This window comes from Protopterus annectens, chromosome 7.part1 (genome assembly GCF_019279795.1).
Source record: "Protopterus annectens isolate FY-2018-M chromosome 7.part1, PAN1.0, whole genome shotgun sequence".
Lineage (NCBI taxonomy): Eukaryota > Metazoa > Chordata > Ceratodontiformes > Protopteridae > Protopterus > Protopterus annectens.
The window spans coordinates 304998509-305016940 of NC_056740.1; the positions used below are offsets into that span (position 1 = coordinate 304998509).

Consider the following 18432-nt stretch of genomic DNA (forward strand, 5'->3'; position numbering starts at 1 on the left):
CCTGGACAAGACTAAATTTAATAGAAAATCTGACCAGCTGTTTTTGGCCTTTTCTGAATCCAGATTAGGTTGTCCAGTTTCTAAAGTTACTTTAGCAACTTGGTTGAGAAATTGTATTACTTTCATTTATGGCAAGAATGGTATCCCTTTACCTGGCCAAGTAAAGGCCCACTCTACAAGATCAGTGTCAACTTCTGCAGCCTTCCATGCTAGAACATCTTTGAATGACATTTGTGCAGCCGCAACCTGGGCTAGGCCTCATACCTTCATTGCTCATTACAAATTGGACTTGGCCTCCAGAGGCAGAGCTTCCTTTGGTTCTATGGTGCTATGTCCTTCCATAGGGCCGCCCAGGGAACAAGATAGCTGGGGACTCTGTCCCAAGAGTAAGGAATAAACAAAGATTAACAACATCAGATAAAGAAGTTATGTCTTACCATAATGTTCCATCTGAGTTGTTTCATCTTTGTTTATTCATTACGGCCCACCCGCCTTCCCCCTCCGAAGGTTTCTGGTGGATCTCATTTGTCTTTCTTTCCAGTTGTTAGGTCATGTCTGACCAGAGGTAGCCTCGGCTTCATTTTTCCAACTTGCAAACTAGACCCGAGGTAACAGGGAGAAGGGCATGATGGGTAAAATCTTAGCTCAAGAGGTTTGTGGCTGACGCGAGCTTGAAAAAAGGCTGGCTCGGTTCCGAGGTCGGAACCGAATCCCCCAAGAGTAATGAATAAATGAAGATGAAACAACTCAGATGGAACGTTATGGTAAGACATAACTTCTTTATTCTTGCCTCCAATCCTTCATATATCCTCCTAATTAACCCAATTGTATGAAGGAATGCAAATATTTCCTTTGCCCTGTTAATAAAATCCCAACTTATTCTGTCAAATCCTTTGTCTTCATCAAGACACCCCACCAACAGCAACATTTATTTACATTCTGCTTACCTCTGGATCATCATTATTTAATGTTGTCAAATGTTTGCCTCCTCCCCACAAAACTACATTTGATCAATATCTATCAATTTTGGCAACACTTATTGCCATTCTTTTAGCTAGTATAGACATAAACTTTTTATAATCATGGTTTAAAATTTAAATAAGTCTATTTGAAGCCGGGTCCATCAGGTCTTTACCTTCTTTGGGTATTACAGCTACCATAGCTTTATTCCAAGAAGCTGGTGACCCCCCCTTTCTAAAATACTACTAAACAAAAATCTTCCAGATTTTTATCACAGTCTTCCCTCCTGACTTTGTAACTTCCACTGGAGTACCATTGTTCCTGGAGACTTCCTTGCAGCTTGATTATACATCACCATTTTTATCTCATCTCCTCTTATCTATAAGTTGTTGAGCCTATTGTTCCTCTAATCTTGGCATAATTAAGTCATCCACAAGTATTTCCATTTGTGCTCTTTCTAGATTTCCACTTTCCTGTGCTTTACACAAATTTTCATAAAATTTTTGAAATATTTGTAATACTTCTATAGGATTTCTGGTTATTTTTCTCGTCCTAGACACCCTAAGTTTGGCAATAGACTTTTCCACTGTTTGTTGCCTAATTCACTGTGCTAAAAGTTTTTGTGCTCTAGATTTGTTATCAAAAGATAGTTGCCTAACAGCAGTCTTTCTAAACTCATACATGTTATATAAATACTCCCTTATTTTCTCTTTAACACTTTCCCATTTCTCCTGTTTTTGTTCTGTGAGATTTCTTTTATTCTACAATACTTTAACCTTTGCCAGCCCCTCTAAATAATTACGTCCTAACCCTCTTTTTATCTTTTATTTCAAACCTGTTATTAAACTCCATGTTATCCCACTCACTAGCTATGCCTTTGAAGAAATTTTTATCTGTACTAATAACTCTGAGGTAATTTCCATTACCTATTCCTTAAATTCCTCTCTTTTAATGGGTGGGTGGGAAAGATCCAGTGTCTCATTTTTACTTCATTACCCTGCATTTTTATCTTAGTTTTTATTGATCTGAAATACTTTTTGGATGCATGTCAAAGCCTTCAATTAAATACACATGTTCCTGTGAAATGTAATTTCTATCCAGTGTAGCCCAGATGTTCTTCGTGTTTCACTGTTGCAGTCATTACATTTGGGTTATCTGCTTGCAGGTAGCCCTCAGTCGGCCTGATTATCAAAGTCTTGGGTCCTGCGTCAGTTGCTGTCTCATCTTCCATGACGACAGGTAGTCAGGGATATAAAGCATGCAGCCGACGCCATTACATCAGTCTTTCTTGCCGTGCGGTGCCTGAAGCAGAAGCAGTTTGCAAGTGCCAGTCGGCCAACTCCTGAAATTTTCATTTTCGCGTTTCAGATCTGAAGTCTTCAAAAAAGCTAAGTACCCCATTGGGGATCCTTTTTCTTGCTCTAAACCGATGTCAGTAAAAGTTAACAATTGTATTTCTTGTGGAAAGCAAATACCTCATAAAGATTGTCATTCGTACTGCATTCCTTGCTTAGGCCCAGACCACGACGTCCCTCGCTGTTGGTTTTGTGCCTTATTCAATCCTCAAACTATTTGTTGTCGGTTCATTTTCGCTTCTAACTATTTTGATACTCAGTTCAATTATCCAGAAATGCTTCCTTTAAGCTAGTCACCAGTTTGCCGGTACTCAGTGAGGTGCTTTCGCAGCCCCACATACCTGCTACTTCAGATTTACAGGCCTTTACTGAGACCCATTCGGAGTCTGGTATACCGCGAGATGCTTCTTCGACTATGGAAACTGTGGATATCTGTACCTTGGATGGGTCCGGAGCCACTGTGCAGGCACTGGCTTCTGAGGGTGTATTCAGGCCTACTGACTTGCATATCAAACTGATGCCATCTTTTTCTTCAAGGCCTAAAACTCAATCCACGCCTAGCAAATCGACGCCCAGACTGCATGGTCAGGCCCCTATGCCTAAAAAACAAATGATAAGAATGGCTGAAGACCTTATTACTCTAATCAGGAGAAGCCACCCTTCTCCCTCTAAGAGACCTAGAACTGATTTTCCTTCTGATTCTTCGGATCAGAATTCTGAAATTTCTGTTTCTTCTGATGACCAGGATTTGTGCTTGTCTACCTATGAGGATTCTGATGCAGAGGATTCCATTCCCTCTGCTTCCCCTCCAGAAGATTTCTCTTTTGGTGAAACTTTGTATACTCTTAGGGAGCATTTCCGCTGGGAAAGCCAGGATTACTCTGACTCCAAAAAAAAGGCTTAGGGAATTCTTACTCCTACCTCAAAACAGACATTTAGCTATCCCTCCTGTACTGGACATTGTAGATGATGCCTTCATGGAATCTAATCTGGTCCCAGACACTTTACATCTGGCTACTGCCAAAAACCCTACTCCCTCTGAGAGATATTCCAGGGTCCTGGACAGATGGTGTTGGGTAATAAGGTATATACTTCTGCCCCTTTGGCCATTAGGGCCTTAAACTGACAGTTTCATATGTTAAAGTATCAGCAGCATATTTTGGATTACTTAAACAGAAAATTATGTTGATTCCTGACTGTGCTGAAAATAAAGAATTACAGGATTTAATGCATTCTGCTGAACAAGTTGGTAAACATACTTTGCAATGTGGCTTTGATTCCTTAGAGGCATCTTGCAGGGCTACTGTCACTGGGTCTGTACTTAGAAGGCATGCTTGGCTTAAGGAGCAAACTATACCAGATCATGTTAAAGCTAAATTACTGGATGCTCCCTTAAACCAAGACCGCCTGTTTGGCAACAAAGCAGCAAACTGTTAAAGATTTCCTGCAAGTACAGCCTCCCAGATTTAGTAGGCACTGGCCTTCTAAGAATTGGTCCTTTCCTGTCTCTTCCAGGCCTTCTTAGTCCAAACCCAGGACCAGCAGACCACCCAGGCTTCAGTCTCAAGGTACTCACAGGCCTAAGCAGTGGGGGGCTCCCTCTTCCAAAGCTGGAAGTGGTAAGACACCCTCCTATAGTAAACTGTCATAATGACTTAACCTTAAACCTTCCAAGCCCTGCTCAACTGACTGTTCCTTTAGGGGGGAAGATTGCCCTGCATGCAAAAAACTAGGAACTCATTACCCAAGACAAATGGGTTCTAAATATAGTTTCCCAAGGATACAGATTCCACTTCCACTCCTTACCAACCCCAGACGGTTGGCCAGACCTACCCCCAAATCAGTGGGCAGAGACTCAACAGCAGGTTCTCAATCTTCTAAGTATCAGGGCTATATATCCTGTACCAGAAGAGGAATGGGGACAAGGTTTTTACTCAAGCCTTTTCCTGGTAACCAGAAAAGACAATACCTGGTGTCCTATCCTGGACATGTCTATCCCAAACACCTTTTTGGTAATCCCAAAATTCAAAATGCTAACTCTTCATCAGCTGCTTCCCATGCTAGGCAAAAATGCCTAGTTGGCAACATTGGATTTAAAGGAAGCTTACCTGCACATCCCATTAAGAGAATCTTGCAGAAAATACCTACGCTTCAGAGCAGGCTGCATGCACTATCAGTTCTCTGCACTGCCCTTTGGCTTATCTACTGCGCCCAGGGTATTCACAAAGTGCCTAGCTCCAGTCATTGCATTCTGCAGGCAAAGAAATATTCAAATATACCCATACCTGGACGATTGTCTAATTCAGGCAGAAAGCCAGGACATACTATTAAATCATCTGGCATTTGTAAAGAAACTGCTCTCTGGGGTATACCATAAACAAAAAGAAATCTCACCTAGTACTCTGCCAACAAATTGTATTCCTGGGAGCAAGCTTGAATACAACTTCCCAGATGGCCTACCTCACGCTAGAGTGAGAGAAGTTTATTTGACAGCCTACTTCAAACTAGTGGCCACAAAGACCCAGCTATCTGCAAGGAAAATACTGCAAGCCCTGGGGTTCATGGCCTCTTGCATTCTACTAATTCCAAGACTGCATATGAGGAAACTACAATGGTATCTAAAAAGCCTGTGGTGTCAACATTCTCAGGACCTGGAATCAATGATTCCCATCATTCCTTGTATAAAGACAAAGTTCCTTTGGTGGGCAGAGGCCTGCCAGCACAACAAGGGACTGCCATTCACTCTATCCCCTGCTGCCCAAACCCTAGCAACAGATGCGTCCGACTATGCATGGGGGGCTCACTTGGCAGGGCAGTACATTCAGGGCAAATGGAACTTGAGTCAAATGCACCTGCATATCAATCAAAAAGAAATGTTAGCTGTATAGAATTATCTGACAGCCTTCAAGGACCACATTCTTCCAGGGCAGTTATTGGTAAAGAACAACACCACTGTTATGTGGTACATAAACAAGCAGGGGGAAACCCACTCATACCCCCTCTGTAGACTAGCCATGGCTCTGTGGAACACAGCCTTGAGCTACCAAGTGCACCTACAAGCTCAATTCCTGCCAGGCAAACTAAATACACTGGCAGACGACCTAAGCAGAAATCTCATGGACCCACACATGTAGAAACTGAAGCCAAAGATATTCAACATTCTGAGAAACAAATTGGGGAGTCCGGAAATAGACCTGTTTGCCTCCTCTCAGAACTACCAGTTGGACAAATTCTGTACAAGGACTCCCCACAGATGAGCTTGGAAAGTGGATGCCCTTTCCTTTACATGGGAAAGCCTATCAGTTTATGCCTTTCCCACTCTGCTTCTCCTCTTGAAAGTTTTACTAAAGATCAAACAGGACAAGCCAAGGACAATACTCATTGCACCAGACTGGCCACGCCAACACTGATACCCCCTCTTGCGCAGTATGTCACTACTGGAACCATGGCACCTACTTCAGACTCCTTCCCTACTGTCCCAGCAGGAGGGCCAGATTCTGTACCCCCAGCATCAAACCCTAAACCTGGCAGCCTGGCTAATTACCTGAATTCTCCTATACCATCCCTCAGCAAACGAGCTGGATATCATCCTGGAGGCAAGGAGGCCTAGTACTAGAAAATCCTATGCTGAAAAGTGGAAAAGATTCTGTTTCTGGAGCCAGACTCAGGGGAGGGGCACAACAGTGCCCAGTTTGTCGCATATTCTTCAATACTTAACAGAGATGCTTCACAAGGGCCTTTCCTTCTCTTCCATTAAAATTCATGCCTCAGCCATTTAAGCACATTATAATACTGAGCCACCCCTCTTCTCTCACCCCCTACTGAAACAATTCCTCAGAGGGGTCAACAATTTAAGACCACCCAGGAGAGCTCATACTCCTGCCTGGGACCTTAACTTTGTATTGGAAAAGCTCACTCTACCTCATTTTGAGCCAGCTGCAACTGTGGAGTTGAAATTCCTTTCTTGGAAAACAGCCTTCCTTCTAGCCATCACTTCAGCAAGAAGGGTGTCTGAATTACAGGTCCTCATGGCAGTGGAGCCTTTCATCATCTTTCATGCCGACAGGGTGTCCCTCAGGACCAATCCTTCCTTTACGCCCAAGGTGTTATCCAGTGTGGCCCTTAATCAGTCCATTCATTTGCCAACCTTCTTTTCTAATCCACAGAACAAAGGGGAACAAATACTCCACTCCTTGGATGTGCACAGACAACTTAGATTTTACTTGGACAGGACCAAGCCTCTCAGGAAATCTGAACAGCTGGCTAGTTGCCTTTGCTTCAGGGGCAGATGTGAAGGCCATTTCAAAGCAAACCATTTATAAGTGGATAGGCCATTGCATTCTTTTCTGCTATAATGACCATGGAAAACCTACCCCACAGGGGATAAGACCCCATTCCACCAGGATTGCATCTACCTCTACAGCCTTTCTCAGAGGTGTTCCTACCAGGAACATCCTAGAAGCTGCTACCTGGAGTTCTGTACATACCTTCACCAAGTATTACCACTTGTCAATTTTTTGTAAATCCAGAGCTGGTTTTGCCACTGCAGTTTTGCAGGGCCTAATAGTTAATCTTAATGCTCAATAACTGCCTCCTCCCTTCCTTAGCTTTGGGAATCTACCCAAATGTAATGACTGCAACAGTGAAACACAAAGAACATAGTACAATTGTGTACACTTACCATAAATGTAGATGTTCTAATGTATTCACTGTTGCAGTCCTGGTTACCCTCCCTCCAGCCCCCTGACTTCTTTTGGCTATACCTCTCTTCTTGTTTACTATACTTAAGCTTTCTGGTGTATTTGATTTTTGTTGGAGGTGTAACCTTATATTTAATTGCTTCCCATTATGGGGGCACCTGACATCTGGGGCAAGAAAAACTGATGTAATGGCCTCGGCTGCATGCTGTATACCCCTGACTACCTGATGTCATGGAAGATGAGACGGCAACCGATGCAGGACCTAAGGCTTTGATAATCAGGCCAGCTGAGGGCTACCTGCAAGCAGGTAATCCAAATGTAATGACTGCAACAGTGAATACACTCGAACATCTATATTTATGGTAAGTGTACACAACTGTAATTTATTGTACCATGGGGAATAATATGTAAATTCTGAACAAGTTCCTACATTTTCCCTTCTAGGTCCCCTGGTACATTCTCGGTATTGCAAATCAAGTCCCAGTTCCCATCTACAAGTAATATTTCTTCCTGAAAGCTGATTATTTGTTCCAGTTTCTTAAAGCTCCTTAATAGTGTTTTTTGGTGGAATATAAATACATGCCAGCATAATCCTTTTCCTTTGCCAATAGCCCCTTACTACCACAAATATACCATTATTGTCTTTTTTCCTTTTCTATCAGTATTGGACCCCAGTAAAAATCAGTATTATTGCTTCCATTTTCCATTGTCCCTGATATTCTGCTGAACAGCCATCCTGAAATCCTTTATTTGTCAAATTTACAGCTCATTTATTTTCAAATGTGTCTTCTGCAGCACCCCTATTTGCAGTTTGCATTTCTTCATAAAATTTGCTACTCTTTCCTTTTTTGTCTATACCTGTAAGAACATTCACATTCCAGGATACTATGGAGTAACCATTATGATAAAAAGCTATTGTTCCCACTTAGTATACATGACAGTTTTTTAATGTGTATTTCCAGTGCTTGTCTCACACACACACACACACACACACACACACACACACACACACACACACACACACACACACACACACACACACACACACACCGTTTGCCAGGCTTATCTTTTGTACAGTTCTTTTTTCTCATCTCCATTTAAACCTATGCCACATGTCTTAAGACTTTTTGCTTTAATGAAAACCCACAAACAATAAATAAATACATTCTCAGAAAACCACCACCCCATATAACTTAAAACAAACACACACAACTATGTACATTTTCAGTAAATGAAGTTTAACCCTCCAAATACAAACATTTATCCCACAGAATCAGAGTATGTTGACTCTAATGTTGCCCATGTGGAACACTGCACTGGTGATCACTGTTTTTCTTTTTTTAAGAATGTCAGGTTAAGGCTTTTCTCTGCATAATCCTGCAGTTCTGTATATTGCTACAAGTATCTTTGCATGACCCTGAACATAATGAAGTTTTGACTTTAATCCCACTGTTATTAGTAAAGGCTTAAACTTTTTTGTATTTATTAATTGGGTAAATGGAAGAAAAAATTAAGAAGTCCATGTTGACCAATGACACAAAACAAAAAGACACTGAAACACAAATGTGATGTAATACCTTATATTGGACCAGTATAGGTTTTGCAATTACATGAGCATTCGGGATGATGAATGGTTCATACTGTTCTAAGTTTTCTAGCTGTGTAGATTTTCAGACTGTTGCAATCAGCTACACACGTACCGTCCTTTACTTATTTCCATATGACTCAGCCTAGTTGTCAGTTTTTGCACAACATTAACATTTACAACTGAATAAAGTAAGGGATATCTGTATCCAGATTTTGTGAAAAAAGGGGATACTTGGTTTATTTCATGCACAGTTCTGGTGTAACTTGCATTCAGGTTGTCTGTATGGGTGAGTAATTGAGAAGGTTTGACTTGTTTTAGAATTTAGTGACTGTGAATTGACTAGTAAAAATGCCTCTTAAGTGTGATTTTAACTTTATTTTATTTGTATTTATAACAGGACAAAAATTGAAGAAACTACTGACAATTTGACCAGGTTAGAAGGAGACCTTACTGCAGTGCAGGACAAGAATTCGGGAGCCATAAATGACTTGAACACATTGGAGAGAGAAGCACGAGCACTAAATGTCTCTGCTAAGGAGCTTTCACACCACTTGGATGTGCTAAAGAACTCCAACTTCTTAGGTATGAATTGCTCATACAAATGCCATGCAGTTAATGTGATTGCTGCCTCTGTAAAGATACCATACTATACAACCCCCCTCCCAATAACTTACCAGTTAAGACTGCAGAAGAATTCAACCCTTATTTCATAGATAGTATAGCATCGCTAGCCAAGGATTCCCCACCATCCAATCCCAACTCTGCACAACAGCCTCATATCACAATAACCACTTTCACCTTCAAACATATAGGTTCATAGGTAAGTACTAGGCTATTTGCCAGTGGGCATCTATAAGCCTAGCCAGAATGTGTTGGCTTTCACCGCCCCCTTAGATTAGTTCCCTGTGCCTTGGTCCAGCAGAGCCATTAGTTCCCTGTGCCTCTGTCCAGCAGAGCCACTGCAGTGATCCCCGGGGTAAATTTTCTGTTTCCCATCCACTTGTCAAGATTTCTCTTGAAGAGTGTTAGTGAGGGGCTCTGCCTAATTTAGATTGGAATCCTGTTCCAAAGCATGGGGAGTCTCTGGGACAGGAATCTATCCCTCCAGCACGTCCTGTTTATTGTTGTGGTGAGGTTTAGATCCCTAGAGCATGTGGCTCTAGGGGATTTTTTTTTTTTAGGTGGAGCACGTCCATCAATTCTGGGTTGGACATGGCCTTGTATGTCAGGCAGAGATCACCTCTGAGTAAGCGGTATGCAACCGAGTACAGCTGGAGTTTCTTCAGTCGGGCTGCATAGGGCATATGTTTGAGGCCAGTAATCCTCTTGGTGAGGTACTTCTGTGGTCTTTCCAGCTGTTGCAGGTGTCATGTAAGGTACATCCCAAATGGGGCATTGTACTCTATGATGAGTCTGATGAGTAATCAGTAGAGGGGCACAATAACCTCTTTTGTTCTAGATGCAAACCCTTTTGTGATTAGGTGGGCCACATAGAAGGATTTTCTAACCACCTTGGCAATATGATTACCAAAGGAGAGATTACTATATACTTGTGTCCCCAGATCCCTTATTACATTTTCTGTATTTAGGGGACTACCACGTATATGGTAGTTCATAGGTACTTTGTTTTTTTCCAAAGGGGATGACTATGCTCTTTTTGGCATTTAGCTTGAGGCCATGATTTTGACACCAGGTATCCGTCTCAGTGAGACCCTTCTGGAGGATATCTGCATCAGCTGGAGAGTCAATTATGGCTCCCAGTTTGCAGTTGTCTGCGAACCTAGTCAGCCATAGTCCTCCTGTGCTTGCCTGTACCTCTGAGAAGTATATACTGAACAGGAGGGGTCCCAGGACTGAGCCCTGGGGGATGCCACTTGTAACTGGTTTAGAGTTGGACCATATGCCCACATTCTGTATAAAACTACTCTTAAACAAACTTAAACCATGCTCTACTTCATCTGATGCCCTTCCAAGTGAGTACCTTAAAATAACCACTGATAGCATTGCCTGTCGTGTCTCAACCCTTATAAATATGTCTGTCCAGGAATCCCACATTTCCTCTCTTTAGAAAAAAAATCACACATTATCCCTCTACACAAAAGAGGAAATTCAAAAGACATTACTAATTTTAGACCTATAGCAGTCTTATCCCTCTCCCAAAATATTTGAAAAATGAATTCAAAAACAATTGCTAAACTATCTCCTGCAGAAAGAACTCTTACCCCAACACAGCACAGCTTCCATACCTCCCATAGTACTAACACTGCACTTCTAACCTTTATAGATACTGCCAACCGAGCTAGACAAAATGGCAAATTAATTTCTTCCTTATTTCCAAGTTTATCTAAAGCCTTTGGCACACTTTGTCAAAGGAAACCTCTACTTCAAATGTCCTCACCAAATGTTCTTTGTGTTTCACTATCGCAGTCATCACACTTGGGTTATCTGCCTGCAGGTAGCCCTCAATCGGCCAAGAATACCAGAGTCTTGGGATTTCTGCATCAGATGCTTTTGCCTCTTCCATGACGTCAGGTCGTCAGGGGTATAAAACATGCAGCCAACACCATTACATCAGCTTTTCTTGCTGTGCAGGAGCCCGAAGCAGAAGCGTTCGCAAGTCCCGGTCAGCCACTACCTGAAATTTTCGATCGAGTTTCAAACATGAAGTCTTCTAAAGCTAAGTACCCCATTGGGAATCCTTTTTTCTTTCTCTAACCAATGTCTGAAAAAGTTAACAATTGTCTTGCCTATGGAAAGCAAATACCTCACAGAGATTTTCATTCTTACTGCTTCACCTGTTTAAGCCCAGACCACAACGTTCCTCGTTGTCAGTTTTGTGCCATGTTCAATGCTCGGACTATTCATCGTCGGGCTATCTTTGTCGCTAAATTCTTTCGCGCTCGTTCTCCGTATTCCAAAATGGCTTTGTTAAGCCTTCCAACTACTGATCTTCCAAAAAAACGTAAGGATAAAGACAGAGACAGACCGCATAGGTCCAAAACTGCCGACGACGCTTCCGTTAAGCTAGTCGCCAGTCCGACGGTACTCAGTGAGGCACTTTCTCAGCCCCTGATACCCGCTTCTACAGATTCGCAGGGCTCTACTGAGACCCATTCGGAGTCTGGTATGCCGCAAGATGCTTCTTCGACTATGGAACCTGTGGATGTCTCTACCTTGGATGGGTCCGGAGCTGCTGTGCAGGCACCGGCTTCTGAGGGTGTGTTCAGGCCTTCCAAAGTTCATATTAAACTGAGTACTTTGTTTTTGACGAAAACTACTGAATTTCTCAGGCCCAGAGGTCGCACTATGCCTAGTAAACCGATGACCAAACCGCATTCTCATGCTCCCATGCCTCAGAAACAAATGCTTAGAATGGCTGAAGACCTTATTACTTTAATTAGGGGAAGCCAGCCTTCCCCATCTAAAAGACAAAGAATTGATTTTCCTTCTGATTCTACAGACCATGAGTCCGATGGCTCTGACCCTCTGATTAGCAGCACATACCCTTATCCACCTATGAGGATTCAGATACAGAAGATTCCATTCCCTCTGTCCCCCCTCCAGAGGACTTTTCTTTCGGTGAAACCTTGCATACCCTAAGAGAGCATTTCCGCTGGAATGCCAGGACTGCCCTCAGTCAAAAAAGAGACTCAGGGAATTTTTAGACTTGCCTCAGCACAGGCCTCTAGCTATACCCCCTGTCCTGGATATTGTAGATGATGTCTTCATGGAATCAAGTCTTACCCCTGATACTTTACCTCCAGCTCCTAGAAAACCTGACAGGTACTACAGAGTACCTGACACTCTCAAATTTCTCTTTAAAAATCCTACTGCAGACCCAGAGACCATTTCCCAAGGACCTAAAGGTATTAAGGCTACTACAGCCAAAACCTCTACCCCTTCAGACAGGAATTCTAGGGCTTTAGACAGATGGGGTAAGAAGGTATATACCTCTGCAACTGTTGCCATCAGAGCTTTAAATTGCCAGTTTCACATATTGAAGTACCAGCAGCATATTATGGAACTACTTAAACAAAAAATGTTGTTGATTCCTGATTGTGCAGAAAATAAAGATTTACAAGAGTTAATGCATTCTGCAAACCAAGCTGGTAAACATACTTTGCAGTATGGTTTTGATGCCTTAGAAGCATCTTGCAGGGCTGCTGTCACTGGGTCTGCTCTGAGAAGGCATGCTTGACTGAAGGAACAGATCTTGCCAGGCCATGTCAAAGCAAAATTACTAGATACTCCATTAAATCAAGAATATTTGTTTGGCACAAAAGCAGAAGAAGTTCAAAAGATGGAGGAAAAAGCTAAATCTATGCAAACTGTTAAAGATTTCTTACAGGTACAGCCACCTAGATTCGTAGGCATTGGCCTTTGAAAAACTGGTCCTTTCCAGTCCCTCCCAGGCCTTCTCAGTCCAAACCCAGGGGCAACAGACCACAAAGACTACAGTCTCAGGGTATGCACAGATCTAAACAATGGAGTGCTCCCACCTCAAAAACAGGGAGTGGTAAGCCACCCTCTTATGGAAAAAGTTCACAATGACTTCTCCTGCATCCTTCCCAGCCATGCCCAAATACTTGCACCCCTAGGAGCAAAACTCGCCCTGCATGCAAAAAACTGGGAATACATTACCCAGGACTGTTGGGTCTTATACATTGTATCCCAGGGATACAGATTCTACTTCTATTCACTGCCAACCCCAAGCGGATTGCCAGACCTTCCCCCAAACCAGTGGGCAGAGGCCTAAAAGCAAGTACTTTCTCTTCTCAATATCAGGGCTATTCAACCTGTTCCAACAGAGCAAAGGGGACAGGGTTTCTACTCCAGACTGTTTCTGGTGCCCAGAAAGGAAAATTCTTGGCCCCCTATCCTGGATCTGTCAATTCTCAACACCTTCTTGGTGGTACCAAAGTTCAAAATGCTTACACTCCAACAGCTGCTGCCTATGCTAGCCAAGGACTCCTGGCTGGTCACTCTAGACTTAAAAGAAGCTTATCTGCACATCCCCATAAGGGAATCTTGCAGGAAATATCTACGTTTCAGGGCAGGCTCTATGCACTATCAGTTCTCTGCACTTCCCTTTGGCTTATCTACTGTGCCCAGGGTATTCACAAAGTGCCTGGCTCCAGCCATTGCATACTGCAGGCAGGGAAACATTCAAATTTAGCCATACTTGGACGATTGCCTGATTCAGGCGGACAGTCAGGAATTGCTGCTTCAGCACCTGACATTTGTAAAGAGACTCCTAACGTTTCTGGGGTATACCATCAACAAAAACAAAATCACATCTGGTACCCAGCCAAGAAACTGTATTCCTGGCAGCAACCTTGAACACAACTTCCCAGATGGCGTTCCTCACTCTAGAAAAGCAGGTTTATTTGACAAATTACTTCAAACTACTGGCCACCCAAACCCAGCTATCTGCAAGAAAAATACTGCAAGCTCTAGGGTTCATGGCCTCATGCATTCTCCTAATTCCATATGCAAGACTGCATTATGAGGAAACATCAATGGTACTTAAAAAGTTTCTGGTGTCAACATTCTCAGAACCTGAAACAGTGATTCCGATCATTCCTTGCCTAAGGACAGAATTCCTTTGGTGGGCAGAGGCCTGCAACCACAACAAGGGACTCCCTTTCGCCCAACCCCCCGCTGCCCAAACTCTGACAACAGATGCATCAGACTATGCATGGGGGGCTCACATGGCAGGCATATGCATTCAAGGCAAATGGAGCCAAGGACAAATGCACCTGCATATCAGTCAAAAAGAAATGTTAGCTGTACAGAATGCACTGACAGCCTTCAAATACCTTACCCTTCCAAGACAACTCTTGATAAAGACAGACAACACCACAGTCATGTGGCACATAAACATGCAGGGGGGAACTCATTCCTATCCACTATGCAGGTTAGCCATGGCCCTGTGGAACACAGCCTTGAGCAACCAAGTGCATCTGCAAGCTCAATTCCTGCCAGGCAAAGAAAATTCACTGGCAGATGACTTAAGCACAAATCTAATGGACCCGCACCAGTGGAAACTGGAACCCAATTCCTTCAAGCTTCTCATCCACAGGTGAACACCAGAGGTGGACTTCTTTGCTTCCCCCCAGAACCATCAGTTGAGCAAATTTTGCAACAGAACTCCCCACAGCCAAGCATGGAAAGTGGATGCCCTGTCCTTTACTTGGGAAAATCCTCTCAATGTATGCCTTTCCCCCTCTGCCCCTCCTCTCGAAAGTACTACCTATCTTTTCTAAATCCAGAGCTGGATTTGCTACAGCAGTCTTACAAGGCCTGCTAGCCAGCCCTAATACTTCTTGACTGCCTTCACCCTTCCTCCGCTTTGGGAATCAACCCAAGTGCGATGACTGCAACAGTGAAACATAAAGAACATAGTACAGTTGTGTACACTTACCATAAATGTAGATGTTCGAGTGTGTTCACTGTTGCAGTCCTGGTTACCCTCCCTCCAGCCCCCTGGCTTTTCTATACTTTCTACCTATCCTCTTTTTTGGCCATATCTTATGGCAATGGTATTTACTTTTTACTGGAGGTGTTCCACACCATGTAATTGCTTCCTATTTTGGGGGCTCCTGACATCTGGGGCAAGAAAAATTGATGTAATGGCATTGGCTGCATGTTTTATACCCCTGACGACCTGACGTCATGGAAGAAGCGACAGCATTTGACACAGAAATCCCAAGACTCTGGTATTCGGGCTGACTGAGGGCTACCTGCAGGCAGATAACCCAAGCGTGATGACTGCAACAGTGAATACACTCGAACATCTACATTTATGGTAAGTGTACACAATTGTACTTTCTATCTCAGACCACCCTTCTGTGGTTCAAAAGCTGTCTGTCTAGTAGGTATCAGTCAGTAAAACGGGCACTCCACCCTCTCCCCATACCTCCCAGTCACCATCAGTGGACCACAAGGCTCTGCCCTTGGTCCCTGCCTCTTTAAAATTCTCACTAATACCCTCCAAATCCTCACATCAGGCTTCCCTAATACAGTACTCCGATCCATACTCAATACGCACATCTGACAACCTAGCACATCTCTAGAAAATTACAGGAAGCTTTAACAATGAATGAAACATGGCTTTGCAACTCCCAACACATGCTCAGCCCCCAAAAAACGCAAACTTACTTAGTTTTCCCCAAATCCCTCTATCATGAAAAAACAAAATTTAAAATACTCTCTCTTAATAATGCACCCATTGAAGTCATTTAAAATGATTAGGGATGATAGTGGATGATAATTTTGGCAGACGTGGTGGTGCAGTGGTTAGCGTTGCAGCCTCACAGCAAGAGGTTCTCCGGTTTCATTCTCAGCTGGGGTGCCTTGCCTTCTCTACAGAGTCTACATGTCCTTCCTGCAGTTGTGTGGGTTTCTTCCAGGTGCTCTGGTTTCCTCCCACGTCTCAAAGATATGTTGCAGGTGAATTGGACACTCTGAATTGGCCCTAGGTGTAAGTGTGTGCCTTCTGCGGAAGGTTTGGTGCTGAGCTGGCAGCTCAAGACTGTAAAACTCCACTGCCAATCTTTCTGTGGGCTGTTGTTCCCCTGTGGCAACCCGTAACAGAAACAGCTGTAAGGAGAAAAAAAAAACATCCTCATGTTAGTAAGTATCTTCGCAAGGTGGAACTTTAAACATTAGAAAATCTCACTAAGATGCTACTGCTATATAGACTGTATTTTATATAGCATATATCATGGATAGAAATAGCTTAAAAAATAAAAAAGACTGCTGGGTGCACAAGTCCTAGTGCCCAGTCCTGGTATGTGCACTGGTGCCAGGACTGGAAAAATGACAGTGTAGAATCCTCGGGGTTAAGCCAGGTTCAGGGGGTGTATGGCCCCCTGTTGTAAAAGTAAGTAGTAATCCACAAAAATCTCAAAAACTGAAATGTCTAAAAAGAGCCATAAAGATGATAGAGTGGACTGTAAATGATAAGAAAGAAGTTATTTATTGTTACTATTATGCATTAAGCCCAGAATTTCCAGATAAGAAATACAGGTAACTCGACATGAATTACAGAAGTCAGTTCTGGGCACATTGCAGGTGTTGCATAGATCACTTTTGGTTAACATCAAATACTGAAACAATACTAATTTCATGAACTTTAAACATAGTTTGACTTAGAAATTGGGTCTATTCTCATCACGGTATTAAGAAAGGCATGGAGAAATTAAACCGGCTAGAAACTTTCTCACCAATGCAATTAAAGCTGTATTTACCACTGCCTACTTCCTTCCTTCTCTGCTTTTTGGTACTACTATCCTTACTAACCTCCATGCATCACAAAAATCAAAACTTGAAAAATGTTATAATAAAGTGGCTAAATTTGCAGCAAATAACCCTTTCAGAACCTTCCACTATGTAGCACTAAAAGGCCTAAATTGGTTAGAACTATCCCATCAACTAATATATACACAGCTTCTTACTATGTATAAAATAAATTAATTTTTTTTTTTTTACTTACATTTAACTGGGAGTGTCCAACTGGGCTGCAGCCATTTTCAGCCAAGGCCCGGGAGAAAAGTCTCCAGAAATACATTTACAGTGATAGGACAAAATTATATAATAGGAGCTATTCAGTAATGTTCAGTAAAAACATAAAGTTTAAAGTACAGTATATTTAGTACACAGTTGCTTACATTTCTTATAAAATAGAAAACTAAGAGTACATAGTTAAAAAAATGCAGGTTTAGTATTCTAGGGAGAAGTCAGAGCAAAATGAGATCTGAGGTGGGAGGGAAAAAGAGATTATCAGCCTGGAGTATAGTAGGAACATAGTCAGTTGCTGGTAAGATGCTCCCTGAGAAGTGTCTTAAATGTAGTCTTTTTAGTGGTAGTTCTAATGTGCTGTGGTATTAAGTTCCATTTTTTGGTTATGTGGTTGGAAAAGAGGGCTTCTCCAAAACTGTTATTAGCCTTAGTAACTGTTAGTAGAAACTGATCAGAGGACCTAAAGTATGGTTTAATTAAGTTACTGAGTGCTGGGCAGTTATTAGGGTTATAGAGTAATGAATGGTTGAATGCTTGCTGGTTAAGGGTTAGTAGATTGGGCAATTCAAGCCAATTTAGTGTTAGAAGGGCAGAACAGTGGTATGTTCTTGAAGGGAGGTGGGATGCAAATTTTGCAATTTTGTTGTAGCAAATCTCCAATCTATTTATGTCAGTTTTCCTTAGGTTAGTGAACATAGTGGATGCATAAATGAGTGTAGATAGTGAGTTTTTGCTATGACGTGTCTGGTTGCATTATTAAGATATGGTCCTGATCTGTATAGGGTACCAAGTTTCATGTGAACCTTTTTGATGGTGAGAGCTAGTTGTTTGTTGCTTTTAAGAGACTGATCTGTTGTAATTACAAGTAATTTGATATGTTCAACTGGTTTAATTTTGGTTTTGTTGGATGAGTACATAACAAATGAGGGGTTGTTGTTTTGTTTGTGGTTGGTGAACAATACTAATTTTGTTTTGTTTGGATTAAGTATAAGTTGGTATTTTTCAAGGTAGTTTTCAGTGTTAGCAAGTGGTTTCTGGGTAGTTTCTAAGAGTTTAGGGAGGGATGGGGCTGAGCAGATCAGGATGGAGTCATCTGCGTATTGTACAATGGTAGTTAGTTGAGTGGCGGAGCAGAGCTTATTAGTGAAAATAGTCAAGTATGGACCCTTGTGGCACCTATACTGAAATGGGCAGAAGGTATACAGGTCATTCTGCCACTTTACTGCTTGTTGTTTAATCTTTTAAATAGTTGTGAAACCAGGCTAGAGCTGAATGGGAAAGGTTTAAGGAAGCTAGCTCAGTGAAG

At 42.4% G+C, this 18432-nt stretch overlaps 1 protein-coding gene across 1 annotated transcript in view; it reads left to right on the top strand.

Moving 5' to 3' along the window:
- The window catches only part of LAMB2 (laminin subunit beta 2), a 3750789-nt gene that overhangs the window by 3205277 nt on the left and 527080 nt on the right, over positions 1–18432 (top strand). Inside the window, exon 25 of the mRNA XM_044078730.1 lies at positions 9001–9185. Within this exon, the coding sequence (XP_043934665.1) occupies positions 9001–9185 (185 nt within the window). The remainder of the gene's footprint in view (positions 1–9000; positions 9186–18432) is intronic.